At 34.0% G+C, this 23,532-nt stretch overlaps 1 protein-coding gene across 2 annotated transcripts in view; it reads left to right on the top strand.

Moving 5' to 3' along the window:
• Window positions 1-17,238, top strand: part of LOC139973996 (fibrinogen-like protein A) — a 162,059-nt gene extending 144,821 nt beyond the window's left edge. The window contains exons 1-7 of one of the 2 annotated variants that reach the window (XM_071980907.1): window positions 5,584-5,697; window positions 11,989-12,034; window positions 12,485-12,657; window positions 13,974-14,241; window positions 14,560-14,717; window positions 15,190-15,454; window positions 16,884-17,238. In XM_071980907.1, coding sequence (XP_071837008.1) covers window positions 5,620-5,697; window positions 11,989-12,034; window positions 12,485-12,657; window positions 13,974-14,241; window positions 14,560-14,717; window positions 15,190-15,454; window positions 16,884-17,113 — 1,218 coding nt within the window. In that variant the 5' untranslated portion in view covers window positions 5,584-5,619 and the 3' untranslated portion in view covers window positions 17,114-17,238. Of the gene's footprint in view, window positions 1-5,583; window positions 5,698-11,988; window positions 12,035-12,484; window positions 12,658-13,973; window positions 14,242-14,559; window positions 14,718-15,189; window positions 15,455-16,883 lie in introns of those variants that run through there. The other variant, XM_071980908.1, reaches the window with a different exon arrangement.
• The last annotated feature ends 6,294 nt before the right edge of the window (window positions 17,239-23,532 follow it).

Below are 23,532 nucleotides of genomic sequence, written 5' to 3' on the forward strand. Positions count from 1 at the left end.
ATATATTTATAGACAGTACTTTCACATTAGACTGCTACAGTGTTCACCCATGCAGGTTAAATCTTAGGAGCTCTCAACAATTGTGTTAGACTTATCAAACGTGAATCCAAAGCAAACGCAGGGAGCACATGTGGAGCAGTTAAAATAAGCCCTGCGTTATTTTTGCCATTCCTACAATGCGTGCTTAAAATCTTCAAGCTGTACACTACAGACTAATGAAATCAAAAGAAATGATCATTCGCTAAAAAGATACTGACATAGCGCATACTGTACAGGCGTTGACATGACCATAGACTTACCTTCATCTAGGAAGTGGAACTCTCACGGGGTAGTTGCCCCCCCCCCCCTCTCATAGGGCCACGGACCTGTACTTGACATCAGTTAATTGACCACTAATCAAACATTTTGTTAACATGTGTACAAAACTAGTAAACTGAAACTTTAATTATAAGGATTGACATGGTTAATTATAACAACAACATGACTAGCAGCCATATATGTATGTCAAAACTTCTATGAAATATATAATTATCTCAGAAACACTTAAAACTATCATGAGTGGCATTGTTTACCAACCTGAACGCACACTAAATTTTACATATGCTGTTATATTGCTTCTACCTGATAATAACACATACCATAAAATGTGAAAAATAATAGTACTGGAAAGGAGATTAACGAATGCTGGAGGATTTTATTATCTCCTGGCTTATTATATACTCTTATCGTTTTATGGGCGAGGTTCCTCATGTAATTTACGCTACAAATGAGATTGGTAATTCTGACGTGTCCCCCTGCACCACCCCCCCCCGTTATGATTGACGACCCTGAGGAAAGACACGGGAAACAGAGCTAAGCCTCGAATGCTTCCCAGTATTGAAGACATGATAAACATCATACAATAGAAAGCGACCACCACAATTACCAGATCAAAGATCATTTCGATTCATAGAGAATCGAATCGATAACATGATTGGTTTATAATAGTTCAATAATGATACCGGAGTATTCATTTCAGGAAAGACTCATGAGTAATAATATTTTTATGATGTGAGCTTCATTTTTTGCCCTCCGGTAATTAAGACATGATAGACTGTATTCAATAGAAAGGACACCACAACCTGTGCAGTGTAAAATTTGTTCTAATGCCGTCAACAGCGAGTACCACAACTTCCATATAAAATATTACTTCGACTCATAGAGAATTAAATCGATAACATAAGTGGTTCCTAAAAGCTCAATAAATGTACCAATACAAGAAAGACTCATAAGTGTTAATATTTTTTATGAGTTAAACTTAATTTTGTTTTATCACGTCCAAATCCAAATCCGCGTCCATGCTTTAAGACATCATTGATCTGTTATCTACGGATGATGTTAAGTAGCAGTTCTCATGGAAAGCCTTCCATGTCATGTATTTATCATGGAATGAAATGATGTAATACATTTAATGAATCATTTATAGTTCCAAAGATGGAAACAATGTTTTACTGTACGTTATAAATTTCCCGAGGCAATATCGGTAGCTACCCGTTAGCAGGGACGTCTCTAGAGGGGGGTGGGGGGGGGTAAAACTAATAACACGATAGTTGGAAAATTGGAGTGCGACAGTCGGAATTTCCGACAGTCAGAATTTCCGACTGTATGGAATTTCCGACTGTCGGAATTTCCGACTGTCGCACTAATTTACGTAGGCCTATTCATATATTCATGTGGTTGTGAATGACATAAGCATTGAAAAATATCGGTCAAAATTGACCTTAAATCAGTCATATTTACCACGTTTTACTTGCCACTTTGAGAAATTGTAGCTCGCGATCCTTATACTCCACCGTACAAAACTTCGTATGATTTTCAATACTCTAAAAAATGCCTAATAGAACTACCGTACAACGTTCGCCAGCTTCAATTCGGTTTATTTATGTATTAATTTTGCTATTGGATGGGTTGACCCTGTTCGCTAGCTTCAAGTAAGTTCAGTATACATCTGGGAGGTAGCCGAGGGGGGGGGGGCAGTGGTGGCAACTGCTCCCCCTTTCAGTGTCGACAAATGTTAAAATCTATTGGTTTTGTTTGCATGGTATTTTGTCAGTGCTCTTTTGATCTTGAATATACTCGTCAGCTCCGTTAACTCGATTATAATCGTAGTAACATTCAGGCCTACTGATTCAGCTACTTAGTTTGGCAGATGCAATTAGCTAAATTTAGCCTATAGCCTATTACCAGCCTACACAATTGGCCACTGTGTAATTAAATACATGTAGCCTACCTAACTGTACTCGATGGAGAGTCACGAACCGTATGCACAACGACGACGACAACGTGCGTTCTCATCCTTTCTATGATTCGTCATAAGTTGTTGCACGAACAGCATGTTATGAAGCTAAGCTAGCAATCGGCGTACGTGATACGCGCTTCCTATAAATAATGTTTACACTGGCTTAATATGAAAGTTTATATTGTCCATCAGTTAAGTTCGTCAAATGTATTAAAGTCCAAACAGTGGACAATAAAAAAGAATCATCCTACTGGAAAATGGAAAAAGAGCACTATGTTTGTCTTTCTGATATAATATGTAAAAGAACATGTAAAAGAAAAATTCAAACGGGAAACAAAATCTGCTGATTATACGATATCGTGTGATGATGATGAAACTGGCAAAACATTGCACCAGATCGCATCTTAGGACCTTCAATTGTTCAAAAATTGTTCAAAGGGGGAAACCCCCTCCCCTTAACCCCCCCCCCATATCAATCAAGAAATGTCCCCCAAAGTGCAAATTCCTCGCTACGTCGCTGGTATATACATATTGTCTCTATGGTCAACAACTAAAATACTCAATGACAGTCAGTAGTAGTACAAGGCAGCAGTCGGAATTTTCTAGCTTCAGAACCCATCCAGTTTTGATTTCAGTCACTACGACCCCCCCCCCCCCCCCCCAATCATCAGGCAATAGCTACGTAAACTTTAATTCACTTTAATTGAGACAAGAGCAATTGACAAAATATGCATACTTGTTCTAAAACTATATTATATGTTAGAATATATATCATTCTGCTATTATATAAAGTGTGTGTAATCAGTGTGTATATCAATGTGTTGTATTAACGACTATATAATTCACTCTGGTTGCTACAAAATCTCAAAATAATGTTTATAAGCCCTGTTATTAGAATTCTTGGAAGTTAAATTAAATCGATTGAACTCATTCATGTAGTTTCAATGTCAGTCATTAGTTCACCCAGGGGCTGTGTTCCACCTCTTTGGATCGTCCAGCTTTAAGTAAAAGAGCGAGCTAACTAATTTTTGTTCATGTTTTGCACGTTTGCAATTCACGTTTAAATGACCCAAGGAGGACCATCAACTTATTATAAATTCATCTGCATTAAGTGGTTGAGGTTGATATATCAAAAAAAAAACACCATCATTATCATATTGATATGGGTTGGGAAGAGCTAATCTTCCAAATTGTGTCAGCCTGTTAAGACGGTATCAAGTGATAATACAGATTTACCCTTCGTTAGGAAACAAGACATCAACAGTTGGCCTAACAGTAACTAACTAACTTATTTAAAACACCTAAGACGTTTTCAAGGGAGAAACTAGTTTAATATATCAAAACTTCAATGAAAGAAGGTTAAACATGTTTTGATTGTACCGACATTCCATTTGATGAACCAACAACAGTTTATAACAATTGAAAACGTTTTATTATAAATGACTAAATATATTTTAAGCCAGATATAATCAAACAAAATTGCCTTCGGTGTTTATAAATGGAATATGGTTGAGAGAAACGTTTCATCAAGTGACAGACATAATATTAAGTATGAAGGATAAAATAGCAAAACAATAAAAGTAAATGACCTTTCTCATAAAGAAATTACGGAAGCGCAGGAAAGACATAATTTACTTAATGTACAATTCTTTAAATAATTACATAGGTATACTTATATAAGTATCAACGTAACAATAAACAACAGGGAAAACTTTCCATTATATGTAGGGACTAAAATTGATCATATTATCTTTAAAGGGAAATTTAAATAATGCTGCCAATTTACTGCTCTCTGATTGTGTAAGGGTAATTAATTGCACTACTTCTTTAGATTTTGTGATCTTTTTCTTTACAGATCTACTCTAGTACTCCAAATGGTTATGTTCATGGTATCACAGGAACCATCAGTTCTCAACAAAGGACCGAGACAAGGATGCTAATGTGGTAACTGTGCGACTTATTATATTGGTGCCTGGTGGTACAATAGCACAGCACTGATTCAACAGTCTCGGACATCCGTTACCTTTGACAACCAATATCACTTCTCATACACCATCATATCTTCACATATATTTTTTTCGCTACCCAGCTTTAGAGTACGCTCAAGACAAATTTCTACCTATAAATACAACATTCTGCAACATTCTTAGTGTGTAAACATCAAGATTGTAAGGTTTGTAAACATTACGTCATGTTACATGCTATACCAATCGCTTGACAGACATTACGCTATGAACGAGCCAATTGCCAACATTCTATTTCCTACAGGAAAAGTCTATAACCTATGACAGGTGATTGTATGTGGTCACAGCGCAATACACAGGTAAAATCTCTTGTTTTCCATCTTTCTTTAAACCATTAACAATGTACAGTTCTTGAATAACGATACCAAGTTAGTGTTCCAGGACCAAAACTCACTTTTTAATCACAAAATATAAACTCTGGCAAAGAGAATTATTTAAAATTAAACAATTATTCAAAACTATCCTTGTCAGACCTCTTTAAGTTTTCAGACCCGTGTATCAATATACAATTGATAAATTACCAATCCCCCCACGAAACACTACAGACTTGAGGTGTTTTCAAGTGATTTTACTGTTAATCGATTGCGTTCTTTTCTAATTCATTTATATATGATAATGGCTAGTTTTACGTCTCCATCAGTATAGCCTACTTGTAATATATAGCTACGGTGATTTCTTGCCTTAAGTTTTCTGTCAGCCCAAAACGTAGTTCTTTATTGTTTCGTCAGGGAGTTAAAGTACAGGGTTTAGTTTACAGGGTTAAGTACAGGGTTTGAAGGAAAATGATAACCTCACTAAGTCCAAGATTGGCTTACTTTGCACACTGGTTTTCAACCCTTTTCTCTAAAGTAAAGTTTATTTTCAATACAGAAATATATGTTTTGATTTGATTTAATTTAAATAATATCTCATTCTAACTACGGCATATAGCTTTACGTTATGGACTTGACCGAAAATCACTGTTGTGTTTCACGAAAGAGATCACGAGGGAAGGATCATATCAAGATGGCTGACTCCTAATTTGTTCTATACGATTTCAGTAGTCTCAATATCCGTGTGCAAAGAGGTTTGACTTCCTTGTTCTTCTGTCTACCGACGCGGGTAAGAGGCAAAGTTTAACGTTAAGTAGGAGCAATAAACTATCATTTTACTATAATGCATTTTCCAAATGAGTTAACAATGTTCTGTATTTTCTACCGTACATTCCAAACTACTCGATGCAAGGTACGTTATGTCATCGACAGAGATGAAAGTCATTTATCAACTTGAATTCAGAGAAGGGCGAGTCACCAGAAAAGATTTCACTCTTTCGTCAAAATGATCAGCAAGTTTTATTCAATGTTCCAAGTTTTATTTTTTCTTTGGACAACTAGCTGCCTCGTTTTTCGTGAATCGGTAAGTTCTAGTACTTTTATATTTTTTTAATTCTTCGGTCATATGTCGTAGTATAGGTATTTCAATGAACTTGCTCGGTAAATTTTTTTTTTAGTGAAGTTATGATTGTTCAAAAGATGGTATAAGATATTGGGAATGGAGACATCATAATTCTTCAAATTACAAATTTCAATTTTCATCTCTGTTTCGAAATAAAAATGATGGTCTGTATCAAAAGTGCGTGAAAATAATTCAACATAATAATAATAAGTGCAAAGTATATGTCAGTGATTGGAGTTAACTTTAGATCAGGTATTCATTATTCAAATTAAATTAAGTACTTTCAAGTTATTTTTAACTCCCCACAAAAGGTTTTTGAACTTGAAACTAAAGAAAATCTATCAAATCTTTAACAGCAATTCTCCTTTTTGACACTATTTTAACAAATCAAGATTTTTGTTTAAAAAGAAAGATATTAAAAAATCATTATATATTGTTTCCAAAGATATTTGAAATAAAAATTTAATTAGATTAAATTTCATGCTTTCAAGTTCTTATGTTTTACATTTATCTCAGAAATTAAAAGCGTAAACTTTTAGACGTTCTGCAATTTATTGAAGAAGCCACTATTCTTTATGTAAAATAAAGGTGTTAGATGAAAGATCGGATTATAGGGATGGGTTGTTTTACAAATAAGAAATTTATTTTAATATTTATAGTAACTTAGTAACGCTCTAGAACCATTTAAGACATAAACTTGTATTGAAACATTCAAAGTTCTTTAAATATCATAGGTATAAAAGTTGTATAGAATATGAAGCTCTTGTTGTTTTCTTTATTCATAAATAAATTAACCTGTAAATGGTATAGCTCCCTCACAGGTACAACTTGAGAACTTTAAATGATATCAGACATAATGCAGACTGTCATAAATGCAAGTTTAACCTAAAGTATTAAATCAAATTACGATATTTTCAATTATATTAGTCGAAACGTTATAGCTAAGATTTACATGCCCATACTTTGAATATCTCGCTTCAGTTTCTTAACTTTATAATAATTAACCAGAAAAAATATGTTTTTAATGAAAATATTACTCTTCAAGTTTTCATCCGTCGACTACAATTCACATTGAAACTTATTATTTACTATAATGCTACCAATTTTGTATTCCGAAGTTAAATTATAAGATTTTCTTTAGTGAACAGTAATCTATCAATTAAGCAATGGAAAATATAACAAAGTTAAATTTTATTTGAGTAACCAATTTAGCGTAAACTTTATCTGATTTACCGAGGATAAAGAAAATTAAAGTTAATGCCAGACGTAACAATTTTTGGACTGACAGTTGTGTCCAATTCGCCAAGTTTAAATGAGTGAAGGAAAATATACATGATATATGTATCATATGAATATACAAAGTTCTTTTCGCAAAGTGTATGATAAAACTTCAAGCAACTTTATTAATAATTCTTAAGATTTGCAGATTCTGTCGAGTATATGTAGTTTACCCATATATACATTTTTATATCCTTTAAAAATTGCGAAAAATAGCAAATCAGTCATATTGCACTTCGATTTGGCGAGAGAATGAGTCAATTAAATTTCACCTTCTAAACTTCAAAAGCCATTGACATTCATTCTTCTCAACTGCTCCTTCATTGAATGTCTTAATCAGGCTTAGAAAAGCTAAGGATGACAAAGGCAAAAAGTAAATAAAACATGTTCTGAATTTAAAATAAAATAATAGACCAGCATACGTAAAATGTATCTCGTCGTAATATGATCAATTAAATCATATTTTGTGTTATAGCTTCAAGAAAGTAGAATATTCTATAAAAACTCAAACAGAACAAATTGTAAAAATCGAAATCAATGTTTTGTAAAAAGGACCCTTTCTTTGTCACTTAAAGTTAAAGGATCGGTGACTAATTTTTTTTTTATTAAAACATCTTTGGCCACCAATAATTTGTCAAACATAAAACAGTCTCGTCAATATGATTTTTTTTTTTAGGAAATAATCAATTCCTACTTATTCTTGGTAATGAGACGAAACGAAACGAAACTTAGTCTTGGTAACGAGACGGACGAAAAGTGTACTGTCAAATTAATTACTAAAAGTAAAGCGTTCAACTATATACTTGTAAGATAAAGTATTCCGCAACGTAATATGCAACAATGTTGATGTAGGCCTATACTTATTCATTTTGTTCTTACTTTCATTTATTTACAAAAGTATGTAATTTGTGGTTATGTTCGCGTATTGTTCCACAATTTCCCACCATTAAAAAAGAAATGTTTTTTATTTACAAACAAAATTCACGAGATCCTATTTAAATGAGTCAATTAAATTTCACCTTCTTAACTTCAAAAGCCATTGACATTCATTCTTCTCAACTGCTCCTTCATTGAATGTCTTAATCAGGCTTAGAAAAGCTAAGGATGACAAAGGCAAAAAGTAAATAAAACATGTTCTGAATTTAAAATAAAAGAATAGACCAGCATACGTAAAATGTATCTCGTCGTAATATGATCAATTAAATCATATTTTGTGTGTAGCTTCAAGAAAGTAGAATATTGTATAAAAACTCAAACAGAACAAATTGTAAAAATCGAAATCAATGTTTTGTAAGAAGGACCTTTTCTTTGTCACTTAAAGTTAAAGGATCGGTGACTAAATTTTTTTTATTAAAACATTTTTGGCCACCAATAATATGTCAAACATAAAACAGTCTCGTCAATAACAGTTTTTTTTTTTTTTTTTTAAGGAAACAATCAATTCCTTCTTAGTCTTGGTAATGAGACGAAACGAAACTTAGTCTTTGTAACGAGACGGACGAAAAGTGTACTGTCAAATTAATTACTAAAAGTAAAGCGTTCAACTATATACTTGTAAGATAAAGTATCCCGCAACGTAATATGCAACAATGTTGATGTAGGCCTATACTTATTCATATTTGTTCTTACTTTCATTCATCTACAAAAGTATGTGATTTGTGGTTATGTTCGCGTATTGTTCCACAATTTCCCACCATGAAAAGAAATGTTTTTTTATTTACAAACAAAATTCACGAGATCCTATTTAAATGCCTCGATTAAATTTCACCTTCTTAACTTCAAAAGCCATTGACATTCATTCTTCTCAACTGCTCCTTCATTGAATGTCTTAATCAGGCTTAGAAAAGCTAAGGATGACAAAGGCAAAAAGTAAATAAAACATGTTCTGAATTTAAAATAAAAGAATAGACCAGCATACGTAAAATGTATCTCGTCGTAATATGATCAATTAAATCATATTTTGTGTGTAGCTTCAAGAAAGTAGAATATTGTATAAAAACTCAAACAGAACAAATTGTAAAAATCGAAATCAATGTTTTGTAAGAAGGACCTTTTCTTTGTCACTTAAAGTTAAAGGATCGGTGACCAAATTTTTTTTTATTAAAACATTTTTGGCCACCAATAATTTGTCAGACATAAAACAGTCTCGTCAATATGAGTTTTTTTTTAGGGAAATAATCAATTCCTACTTATTCTTGGTAATGCTCGGTATCGCCTCATAACGTTATAACGTCATTATATTTTCAACTTTTAAGTTCCTGTGATACTCGCTTCACCAGTGCAAAGCTATGTCAATCGTAGGTAAGCTGCGAATTGCGACCTTCGTTTCAGAACAAAACAAAATTAAGAAACGGATGAAAAGTGTACTGTCAAATTAATTTCTAAGAGTAAAGCGTTCAACTATATACTTGTAAGATAAAGTATTTCGCAACGTAATATACAACCATTTTGATGTAGGCCTATACTTATAAATATTTGTTCTTACTTTCATTTATCTACAAAGGTATGTGATTTGTGGTTATGTTCGCGTATTCCACACAATTTCCTACCATAAAAAAAAGTTTTTTATTTACAAACAAAATTCACGAGATCCTAAGTAAGTGTGAAACATTGAATTGTACTATAAAAACAAAGAAAACACATACTTTGTTAATTCCGTTAATTCCAATGAAATTTGAAAATCATATATGTCTGATACTTTTATGAGTATTGATCATACATCATACAAAGTAATATGATTCGCGATCAATATTATTCTTGATTCAACAGATCGTAACCCATTCCAGCAAATGTCTTATACAAATGCTAAGACCTTATTCATTGCGGTTTTGAACAATATTAATTCCGATAGCTTTTCTCGACTACTCACTTAGATTAAAAGATCCATTTGGAGGATACATTTGGAAAGACCTTACATCGAACTAAATAGGCTGATATTTTTTTAAATATTCGAAAATTCAACATTTGTTGATTTGATCTTCTTTTTCTTTATGTCAGACTCTTGATAATTAAGATCACAGCGAATGTATGTTTGTATTTTAACACTGACAGTATATTGCTGAACATTGATACTTAATATATTGACGATACGTTTGTACCTAGAGGCTACCTCTGTGTATTATTGTTACGTTAGCTTGGCGATAATATTAGTTATTGGTATACATTTCTTAACCGAGTATGTCATAGTAACTTTAAAAAGGCACCTGACTATACCTAAATTTGATCACAACTAACAGTTACACCAATCCCATACTCGTAGATACATAAATTTTACGTTTTTTTATTGTTTATAACAACACAAAATAAAGTGTTACTTAGAAAAAAAAGAAAAACCGTAAGATAACAAAAATGAAGGAAGTTTTAATGCCACAACTTGTTGTCAGCCAGCAGAAGATTTTGCATTTTTCATAAACTATCTAGTCATTAAAATTTTCCTCTGAATTTTAATACACCGTTTTCGATTGTAAAAAAAAAAAGTATTTCCTTCTCAAAATAAACTGAAATTCCGGAGCAATGTCAGTGTCTGTTTTTGTTTTAATGAAAAATACAATAGTAACAATTCATTTAAAGGGAATGCCACTTATAAGTTTTTCTAAAAAATATGTGTCGTAATTTATTTATTCTGTATCATTAGCTAACAAATCTATACTTGAATTTGCTATTTCTGGTTCCGTTGTCACTTTACAAAAAAAGGGGGTGTTGATATGTGTTTACAACATAACCTGAAATTACATGTGCATTGTGCAATATTTGTCACTTCATTGATTTCGTTATGTTTTACACAGCTGGTACGAACATTTTAAATCTTCCCACTCCCTAACACCTCAAAAAATAGTAATATATTAAGTTTTCAATGTCAACATAACAACCGTATTAGGAAATTATCAGGATTTAATTCAGTAAGGTTATAATTATATTGTTTCCCTGTAGATATAAAGCTCTTACAGCATGTAAACGAAATAAGTGCATTTTCGCTTTAACTGTCTCGTCAATTTCTTTCTCTTCAGTGTAAAATTTCAAATGCAAAGATTGAGATTGATCTCTGTTTAGAAAGAACGACAATGCCTATATCAATTATTTTTTTGTCAACCAGGAACCTTTAAGATTGGGGAATGCAAGTTAGAATTGTAGAAGGAAGAGTTATTGTTGTAAAAACGTAAACACAACAGAGTACAATCATTTTCATCTGCTAGTCTAGTCTACACATTTAATTTGCATCTTAATTCATTATCATTCGAGCGTTGTCTAATGAGCCCTCGAAGGATTTATGAGTACTGATTATTTATAGTGGAGCTAGGCTGTTTATCTGAATTCTGTTTAGTGTTAACCTATACCATGTCTCTTTTAACGGTACATTACAAATATCTGTATTAACACTTCTAATAGATTCAAACACTCCATGCCTTGGCGATACATGTTTTCATCCTCCCACTCCCGTTGTTTGAGAGAGGAATGTGTGAGCTTGTTAGCTTAATGTTTGAAATGGACAACTCGAGTAAAGATAAAAGCGAGTCGAGTGATTTGTGTTCATCATCGGTCCCCCTCTCTGCCCTCTCATTTCAATTGGAATACATTTTTCTTTCTAATTTTAAATGAACCAATTTCAATAATTTCAATTTCAATAGCAATATTGTTGCACCCATAGAGTAACTGACATCTTCGCTATCCCCAAATCTATCCAACCGGCAATCACTACTTGTTTTTTTAGTTGATGTATTCAAGTAGGCCCAGTAAGTATTTCCAGTAATACTTTTCAACGTAAATGGGACACATATTTCACATTGACTCGGAAATATAATGAGAACTTGTTTTCAAAAAAAGTTTGAAATCTTGTTTTCAGAGCTTGATATCCAGAGGTCACTGATTCGAATCATGTTCTATCCAAAAGCTTCTTTGCTCTATTCCATTGTTTAAAACAACAAAGTCACTTTCCTGTTATTCATTTACATGTATATATCTTTTTTCTTCGGTTAGAGTGCCCAACAGACAAGTGATGGATCTACTAATGGAAAGATATTAGGTGAGTGATGCTTACCCCTCTTGATTCCAAATATGTAATTTAAATATAGTAAACCCTTGTTACATTATATTTATCATGTAAACAACACATGCATTAGGGCGTGATTTTTTTTTTTTTTTGGGGGGGGGGGTGGTTCGCCTGAAGTATTAGTGGACGAGAATGGAAGAGGAGGTAAGGTGTTTTGGAGCATTCAAATAGAAATCTATCTTAATTTAACAGTTAAACAAGACAGTCGATATAACTCATGTTAGATTTGTATGTATAGTGTAAAGTACGCAGTGTTAGGTTGTGCTGTTAGAGTAACTTTTTTCTGCAAAACTACAAGTGTGAGACCTTTCGGATAGTTGAAATTAAGAACGTGTTGTATGCAATATATGTAAACCAATATCAAAAATGCAAAGTAAAAAAATAATGTGGACAATTTTTTTTATTTATTTCTTTGCTTTTTAGGTTCATCATCATTTTTCTTCTATCAACAATCGACTTATCCGAGAGATTGCAGAGAAGTTCAGGAGCAATGTTCATCCCATAACTCTTCCGGTGTCTTCGAGATCAAACCAGATGGTTATCCGGATCCATTTGAGGTTTACTGTGATAACACTGACAGTTCCGGTGGATGGACGGTATGTCTTTGGTTTATTGATCTTCTATCAACAATTGTCAGACTGAAACAATCATGTTCACAGCAGCTGGAAGAGTATTAACGATGTTACTTACATAGGCGTTGGAGGCGGGGGGGGGGAGGGGCTGGGGTGGCTGCAGCCCCACAACCATTTTTTTTGGTGAAACTTCGGGCAATATGCTGAGAATTTTTCGGGCACCAACTGAAAGAAGAAAAAATTGCAGTGTGTTTTTCAATATTTTTGTTGAAAATTCGGGCTATATGCTGAGAATTTTTCGGGCACCTACTGAAAAAAGAATAATTTGCAATGTGTTTTTCATTTTTGGGGGGCTGAAAATTCGGGCAATGTGCTGAGAATTTTTTCGGGCACCTACTGAAAAAGAATATTTTGCAATGTGTTTTTCATTTTTTGGGGGGCGAAAATTCGGGCAATATGCTGAGAATTTTTCGGGCACCAACTGAAAGAAGAAAATATGCAGTGTGTTTTTCATTTTTTTGGGGGGTGAAAATTCGGGCAATATGCTGAGAATTTTTCGGGCACCTACTGAAAAAGAATAATTTGCAATGTGTTTTTCATTTTTTGGGGGGCGAAAATTCGGGCAATATGCTGAGAATTTTTCGGGCACCTACTGAAAGAAGAATAATTTGCAATGTGTTTTTCATTTTTTGGGGGGCGAAAATTCGGGCAATATGCTGAGAATTTTTCGGGCACCTACTGAAAGAAGAATAATTTGCAATGTGTTTTTCATTTTTTGGGGGGCGAAAATTCGGGCAATATGCTGAGAATTTTTCGGGCATCTACTGAAAAAAGAATAATTTGCAATGTGTTTTTCAATGGTTAAACTGATATTATTATTATCGTTATTATTGTAACGACTTCCCCAATAATTCTAACCAATATGGAAGGGTAATAACACGGAATATATAACCAAAATTTTTCGCGCTCTCCGCGCGCGTTCAACATCTTAATGTGCATGTCAAATAGGCTTTCATCGGTTATCGGCATGTGATGTAAAACCGATGAATGCCTATATGATAGCACATTAACATGTTGAACGCGCGCGGAGCGAACAAAAATTGTGGTTATATTTTTCGGGCAAGTCGTTACAGCCCCCCCCCCCCCCCAATCAAATTAGGCTCCTACGCCTATGGTTACTAATATCGGTAACAATGTTATATATGTTTAAGTTACATTGTGCTATTCATTTATTTTTTAATTACCTAAAGACAGAGACGGCTGTGCTGGATGCCAAATATTACGCATTGAATGAAAGATCAGTAACTCTCAAATCATTTCGGTAACGACTCTGTCCATAGGTAATACAAAGGCGCACCGACGGGTCCATCGATTTCAGGCGCGACTGGGACAGCTACAAGTCTGGCTTCGGGTTTCTCTCTCATGATTTCTGGCTCGGCAACGAGAAGTTGTCTTTCTTGACCAACCAGAAGAAATACCAATTGGTGATTGAGATAACCACATCAAGCGGTTACTTAATTCGGGTTTCTTACGATCATTTCCGTATAAGTGACGCCTTTAGTCACTTCAAGCTGGTCAACCTCGGAAACTATTCTGGAGAGAATACTGGTGAGTTATCACGGAAAAAAATAGATATAAACGCAATATTATACCCACATTTCTTAAAAGGCTTTAATATATGTGAAGATTACTTGTTTCGTGACGTCGTCAAACATTTCATTAGATGACAGATATGCATGGTCATCAGGGGAGATTCACTGACAAACCTCTCTGGCCCATTTGGTACATCCATCTATGGTCAACCATCGCTTTGATAAAATAATACATTTGAACTTTACTTATCAAACACTTCAGTCACTTCATTAGGTAACATACATTCCGAGTAACATTAATGTAATAATAATTCAAATTAATTTTATCTTACAGATGCCATAACATTCACTTCATTGACACCAGCAAAAGATTGTCAGGAAATTTATGATGATGGTTCTAGAAACAACGGTATATACAGCATCAAACCAACCGGATGGACCGGGCCAGCATTTGAGGTATACTGTAACATGACTGACGGAGGAGGATGGACGGTAAGTGTTATAGCCTACGATAAGCACGGAGGTTACATCGTAAACTATATAGTTCATTGGTAGATCTTGCACTGGAATGCATTTTTCTCTAATGTAAGACTTACTTTAATCGTAACCATTCTTTTCACCGATCTATGTCTTATATTGGATTTTTCGTTATTTTCTTTGTCACTGTTCTTAATGATATTCGTTTTATATACAAGCACATTTTACATTGTACCGCAGTCTATTGACATTTATGCTTGTTGCGAATATCATATTTTTTATTCTTTTCCTCCATGATTGAGAAAGTTTGGTTTATTCTACCTTTTAACTCATTAAATTGCCAGATGAAAAGTTTGTACGTATCAAATTACCTTAAAAGAGTAGTTCATTTTGAGAATATGAGATTTCAAATTTCACACCCGGGAGGCCACAAATATTATACACGTTTGTGTTATTAACTCCTTTTTTTCATTTTGAAATCTTTAAGGTGTTCCAACGACGTGTCGATGGTAGTGAGGACTTCTACCTTGGATGGAACAGCTACAAGCAAGGATTTGGAAATTTAAATATTAATTTTTGGCTCGGAAATGATAAACTTTATTACTTGACCAACCAAAGGAGATATGAAATCAGAATCGACTTAGTAAATAGATACGGAGCTCCATACTACGCCAAGTTTGACTTTTTTAGGACAAACGACGAAAGCGACAACTATAGGTTATCCGGTGTTGGGACCTACAGTGGAACAGCAGGTTTGTAGCCTACACATATCCTTTAATACTAAATATGGTATTTCAGCATAACTAGATAATGAGACACCACCAGGTTATCGTTTCATCGATACTACCTCTCTCCAAAAATATATTATTACTTCAGTTAATTATAGTATATATATTGACATCATCTTAAGAATAAAGAAGTAGAAACAAGGTAAAAAGGCCAAGCAGATGAAAAATATATTTTATTTGTAATGAATAGCCTGAGAATGGAAAAATTGCATCAAAATAGGAAATTACCTACAGTTGTCTGTTATAGTTTACCAGTTCCACAATCCTGTCAACATTGTTTAATACCTTCAAAATTGCACTGGCGGGAAACTAATTATAAGCATCGTTGAACCATTAGTTAGAATCAACGACTTATAGGTGATACAGGCAGGGAGGAAATGCTGTCTGTGTCACCTATTATAAAAAGATTAAAGTGAGTCCAAAGAGAAAGCTATACACAAATTTGAACTTAAAATTCCTAGTATTCAAGTTATCTATCTACAGACGAGTTTTTGTTGCCTTTGTTCGTCATTAAAAGTAGAAAATAACTGACTGACATGCTCAGAACATTTAGAAATGATCTACATATCCTTACATTTGTTACTTCTCTGAAACGAATTCTGGCAGTGGGAGGAGAGCCTTGCACGGTTACATCTATTGCGCGAAACTTTTTTTTTTACCCAAGCCAATAATATAAGTAGATAATGAAACATGCAGTATTGACAATTCCAATAACGCTAACAATACACATGCAACAATTATGTTAATTTATTTCATCACAATGCATACATGCAATTACACCTCTCATACATTGGTTTACAATAACAAACCACGTACGAATGTAGACACCAATACTACTGTGATTACTTAATAGTGCAATAACACAACAAGCGAATCTTACTCTGGAAAAAAATATGAGCATTATGTACATAGTTTATTTAGTAGGTCTATACAAAATGACGATTTCCGCTTTTGTAATCAGCTAGATATATATTTAACGACTACATGATGATCCTCGATGATGAGATGCCTCTTATTGATAATCACTGGAAGCTAATGATCTAGTACGGTGTGCAATAAAAGAGAGAATTATAGTCATAGGTGTAAATCTTACTACTATAAAATATTTATAAACAACTAATACGGTATTTGGATTGTCAGTAACACTACGACCCGATAATAGCTATAAACCAAAGAAAAAGCACTGCAAGATCTTGTTTACCCTAACATTATATTTAAAAGTTTGCATATTGGAGTTGAAGTTAAAATAATTAAGCAACCAATCTGAGTATATGTTAGTGCGATGTAATTACAACAAATGAATTAAATAAGGTTTAGCATGTATCAGACGTACAACAGTTATATTGATGATTGGTATTGACGGTGTGTCTTTGTATTTGATTCTTTCTTCCAGGAGATGCTCTAAGTTATCACCTGAACCAGCAGTTTACAACAAAGGACCGAGACAATGACGTTCATAGTTCTTATAACTGTGCTGTTTATTATGATGGTGCCTGGTGGTACAAGAGTTGTTATTATTCTAACCTGAACGGTATCTACGGGAATCAATACCTTTATTGGTATTACCTTCCCGGAACTTATTATTATGTCCAATTTACAGAGATGAAGATCCGCCCTATCTAGAGATTGAAGCAGATCAAAGAAGAAAACTGTTACATTGCTGATCAACAACAACAAAATACTTTAGAGATTCATTTTAACAATTGAATGTTTTTTATTTGAAAATAAAAAGGAACTACTTGTCCATATTTTAATGGCACTACTAGCTTTCTTTCCAAGTTATGTAACTTATATCGTATATTTTCCTCTTAAACTTACCATTGAATATAATACAATGAAAATGACTTTGATACGATTTGTGAAATATTCCAATAAAATAGATTAAATGAAAAAGGAAAAATTCGTATACACAGTGGCTCAGCCATAGGTACAAATGCCCTGCTCTCCTCCCACCCCCACTTCACATAATGTTTTAGAAATAAAACACAGGGACGTCCAAAAATATTAGGAAATTTGTATTATATAGATATAATGAGCTACTTGGTTTTACAGTTACAGGATGCAAAATGGAATTCAAGGAGCGCGCCTCCTATTGGTTGTCGAATAGGTTTTTTTTTAAATTATAAAACAGATTCAAGCAAAATGAGACATCCGCCCTAATCTATAACAAGATTTCCTTAATGGAAACAGTACACCCCTTCGTAGTAATGCCCCCTTCAGACTCGGACCCAGTGAGTTGTTGGTTTTGTACCAACCCCTCCCTCACCCCTTTCAAACTCAGACAAACTTTTAGAATGAGTGGCAGTAGTTAGACCGAATTATAGGCATAATTTACTGCTATGTTTTAAAGGTACCTTATTATAAACCAAGGTCAAATTTTCTCACGTCACCGAATTAACTCTCATATCTAATATATCCTACCATTTTTAACTAGGCTCTTGTTACGTAGTGTGGGGTAATAAGTTCAAGACAGTGTCATTCGTTGCTTTTCTTCCTTTATTTTTCAGACTCCACATAACGCCACTGCTTCCTTTCACAATTAACTAACATCAATTCTCAATTTAACAACCTCTGCTACCTTGCAACACTACCCCTGTATCCTCACACACTCCCTCCGCTTCTCTCCTTTTCTCGTCTCTTCCTAATACCTTGGCTCCTCACCTCACAAAAGCCACAGTCCAACTGCCGGTAACCCCTCTCCTCATCTCTAGCTCTATCCTTTAATCCTATTAGCAAGTCTTTACATACATAGTAATCCCAGCTTTGTAATCCCCTTAAGCTATCCCTAGGACATAAGCAGCTTTCCTCTCCTTACTTGCAGACTTCACAACAGCTCTTTTCGTATTTAAGTCATGGTGATTTGCCACGCGGTTAACAACAAATCTCTTTCTTTGTATACCGGTAGTGCTTAACTATGTATGCGACTATGTCTTGGATTGGGATATATTTTTTCTTTAACTGAAAAATTATATGAATTAAAATAATTCGATTCAGGGGTACATATAAATATTATATATCTTGAACACAACAACACAACAACAAACAACAAGTTTTAATCGACGATATCGGCGGCAGATTGTCGTCGATGCCCCTACCACATAATGTTGAGTAGGTATTCTCATAATTATTTCGATCAATAAAACTTCATTTTCAAACCAAATCAGCAGTAAAGAGTTATTGTCCGAAACTCGAGCGATATTTGCACAAGAAAAGAGCTTCTGGGAAACTGCAGGAATCGTAAAACTCTAAAAGTGACGGTTTAGGAATGCCGTTGCATGATTCTATATCCCGTTATTTATGTACGTGTTTTCTCTCACCAGTGGCGGCACCAAGGGAGGAGGGATTCACCTCACATCAAAATGTTCCCCATCCCCCCATAACCTCCCCTCGGTCGGCTTCGGTAAAATAAAACGAAAAATTCTCCTTTCACGTCCAAAAATTAATATGTTTTGATAGTAGTAGGCTAACAAAACGCTATAACTTCCCTACAGGCGCAAAGAAATTGGAACCTCTAAAATGTTTCTCTGTGCTTACCAATAGCTACAAGCGTGATGTTCTGGAGCACTGAACTTCCGGGCTTGGAATACCTCCCACAGAAATAACTTCATCTTTCTAATACGTGCGCTTGCTTTTTAAAGTCGCTAAGAGAGAACAAGAGATATCTCCAACTCCCAACTATTTCCGGTTTCTCCGAACTTTATAAACGTGCGTTTTTGCACTTCCAAAATGATATCTCCCAAAATTGTTTGCTCGTCCCCTCATTCACCCCTCCTCCAGTAACACTCCTCCCCCCCCCCCTCCTTCCAACAAATAGGCCGACACTTTCTCTCACGTTGAAAGAAACAATTCAGAGTGTCCTCTCAAATATTTGACGATTTCCTTCTTGCTTGCCATTTCAATTAATATTAATGGTATCTATCATGTCTTTAAAATTGCCATGCTCCTCTCGATCCTTCACTTGATTCCCGATACAAAATAGATTCAACACTGATTTCTAATTTACTGTAAAATGTATTATGTAGGTGAATATCTTAACCCGATTGCAACCGACCACAACTTCTCTCGCGTGACTGCCTAAAGTGTGACAAATTCAATTGAATCTCTAAGATGACGTCATCGGCTTGTTCTTTCGAACGCCGAGTTTTATCGAATTAGAACCAGTTGGGTGTGTTTTTTCGGTTATTGTGTTTTATCATTGTTTAAATAGAACGATTAAACTCAAGTGTAAAGGATAGAAACACACAACCACGGGACTGAAACGAGTGACATAAACGAATTAAAGTCACCTGTTAATAATTATACAACGAATTCTCAGCAATGGTGAGAGTGACAACTACCGCCTGTCGGGACCTGGGACATACAGTGGAGCAGTAGGTGGGTAACATACTAAATATAAATGATTTGGTGGCTTCTGCGTTGTAAAGGATTTTCTTTCCTTAAGTTGGCTTAGGTTTGGTTACACTATCAGATTGTAATCTCTAACAAATATATGATATGCCTATCTCGCACTGAGCTTATCGAGAGAATTATATAGCAAGCTGTTTGATATATAAAATTCCAAGCAGTATTATTTCTTTAGCATTTATAACTTACAATGTCAGCAAAATAAAATAGAAAGGAATTCCAACTTATAAACTATTATATACACACATATGGTATTGGAGAAAGATAACCAAGCTAACCCCGAAACGGATAATTGTGCAGACAAAACAATAACAATGTGTAAAATTAAGTTGGCCCGACGTTTCGATCCTAGCAGGATCTTCTTCAAAGGCTAAATGACAAGTAACAGTAACAGAAGTGGCAAAAATAATAACAAGCTAGACTAACAGTTATTTTCGTAAATAACGGGAAACCGGTCATATGTGGATCCCAGCAAGAAGGAGGACTGTTATTCACCAAATTCATGGTTTGAAACTAAATGTACAATTTTTTTTTTATATTATTTGATATAGCTACGGGAAAGGTTGGGTCACTATGATGATTTGAATTACAGAAATTGTATTATCATGAAATGGTTTGGAAATGTTTTCATATATTAACAGTAAACAATGGTTCATAATAGCATGGCAAGGAAATACATGTGTAGTGAAAACTGCATTATTATAATTTGCAAGAAATTCTTTCAAGAGGTGACTTCCTAAACACCAACAAACGAGAATTTAAAGGAACCAGTACATACAACTTGTTATATTAATAAATTACAGACACATTAGTAAAGATAACACGTTTGTGAATCTCCCGACGTTTTGTCCCGCTGATAAATTGGTAGTGAAAGTCACCCAAAACACCAATGAATACTCAGCAGTAGTGCTTTGAGCTATTGCATGTACATTTCCCAATGAACATTAATGCCATATTGTATTTAACTGTAATCGTATCAAGCGGTTAATTGAATTTATATTTATAAAATGATATAACGTTATGAGAAAAAAAAACTTCCCGGCATGCATTTGATACGTCCAACAGTTGAACATTAGTCATTATGTTACCATTTAAAAAGCTGATCATTTTTATACTAATGTCGTCTGTTGACACATATAACAAAAACTATGAACAACTGCGTTAATTAGTTCATAATTATGTGTCACATGCCTCTGAAACTGTATTAAATAACGAAGCAAGTAAAAGTACGGTAAATATAATACTTGATATTACTTGTAAGCTCAATTCCTAGTAGTAATTATTATTTTATGGATATTAATACCAGCTCAGGAATGAAGATATCACCAAACTGAAGATCAATAACAGAAATGGTGAATATGAATAAGTAAAGTAGAATTCTGCAAACCAAAATGTTGTAATCCATAAGCCCTTGCGGGTTTCTCCCACATTTGTGGTCGCTTAAGCGTCGTAAAAAAAACTAAAAAAAAACTGCTGATTATAAAATAATAATTCAATGTTATTCCTGTGAGAAAGTAATCCTACCCCTGCTCCTCTCTCTCCCTATGTGTATTCCTTCGTCAGCTGGTATACACACAACCGTAAGTACGTTGCCCCAAATGACTTACATATTTATTCCTATATGACGTGATATATGTCATTCCATTTCACAGAAGAAAGAAGCCACTGGATGATTATTTTTGCGTTATCACCTACATCACGAGTTCATTACCAATTAACGAGAGAGAGAAAAAGATGATTATAATAATCATGAATATAATTCATGATTATATCATGATATGATGATATCATGATTTATCGTGATTATATTCATGATATAATCATTATTATAATCAGTGGTTATAATAATCGACACTGAACTGGATAGATAGTTATATTTCTAATCGTTTTCAATACACTTCTTACAAAAACACTCCCTCTCAACTGGGAGAAATCCATTGTGGTGTCCCACAAGGTTCAATTTTAGGTCCTTTACTATTTAGTTTATATGTCAATGTTATACGCCAAGTTTCGGAAATTGCTAACATTATTCTATTTGCTGATGATACAAATATTTTCTTTGAATCACATGTAAATGTAAACTCTTTTCATAATAAAGTTTCTTTAGAACTAGATAAATTTAATGACTGGTTTGCTGCCAATAAACTATCGCTCAACACAGACAAAACTAATTACATAATCTTTAATACTTCCAGAACATTTAATTGGTATAAAGACATTATTATGGGAGGCAAAATTCTCAAGCAAGTTAACACTACTAAGTTCTTAGGGTTCCAGATGGATCACAACCTTTCCTGGTGTGCTCACATTTCAACAGTCTGCAACAAAGTTGCTAAAAATGCAGGGATTTTATCCAAATTAAAACACTTCTTGCCTCAACACATTTTAAAGACACTTTATCAAACCCTGGTAGTACCACATATTTCTTATTGTTCTATTATTTGGTCTGGCACGTATAAAACTAATCTCAACTCACTTTTATACAACAAAAGAAGGCAATCCGACAAATGTCACGTGCTGCACCTCGTGATCACACCAGCCCTATAGTTAAGAATCTTAATTTATTGAAAGTCAATGACATAGTTCGTGTAAATATTGCCACCTTCACTTATAAGGCGTGGAATGGACTACTGCCTAATGCTTTTCAGAATTACCTTATTAGTAATAGGGATTTACATTATCACAATACAAGATACGACGATAATGCGCATTATTACACAACGATTACTTCAATAGGAATGTTAAGCTTAAGAAATCGTGCTATAAGAACTTGGAATTCTATAACAGAAATGAACAAAAATAAAGTATCAAAAAGATCATTTAGAAAATATTTAATTAAAGAAATCATTGCATCTTATTAATTCAAATATCATACTACTATTGATTTTTTTTGTGAACTGTAATATTTTCATTTTCTTTTTTTTATTTTCATTTTTCAGGGAGTCTTCTACTTTGTTAAGCCAATATAGGTTTTTTAGAAGACTTCCTTTCACAATGTATATATTCACGTGATAAAACAAATGAACCAAATCAAATAATAATTACTGTACGCTTATTTTTCACGGCGCATGGTGGTACGATAACTGCTATTACTCTAACCCCAAAGGTGACTACCACGCCAGTTAGGGCAGTGATTATAGCATCTATTGTTATAATATCCCATGATCGAATTATAAAATCAAATGTACTAAAATGAAGAATCGTCAAGTTAAACCTGAGTAAGGGACAGCACTACCGCATAGGTTGTAGAAGTAGCCACAAAGTATGAAATGTCCGATCATTACATATAACTTTATGTGTTTTTGAAGAACTTGCGTTTGCTGGATACTAATGAATCCCATTGGCTATTAATTCTTCCACTAATTATATGATTCCTTTACTTGTAAACTTCAAAAGCCTTTTAAACACCGAGATGACATTCTAGAATGTATCTTTGCTCCTTCTTCGAGTTACAATTATTTTTAAAGCATCTTAAAGCAAAGAAATATAAAAATTAAATTGATAAACGTGATAAACAATAACAAGTGCTTGTTCGTTATTTATGGTAACCTGCATGACCCTATAATTTCAAGGGCAGAGGCGCATCAAAGTATTGTACAGGTAACATAAGTCACTGTTAGTGATACAAAAATAATATA

The sequence above is a fragment of the Apostichopus japonicus genome, chromosome 9, assembly GCF_037975245.1.
Source record: "Apostichopus japonicus isolate 1M-3 chromosome 9, ASM3797524v1, whole genome shotgun sequence".
Taxonomy (NCBI): Eukaryota; Metazoa; Echinodermata; class Holothuroidea; order Aspidochirotida; family Stichopodidae; genus Apostichopus; species Apostichopus japonicus.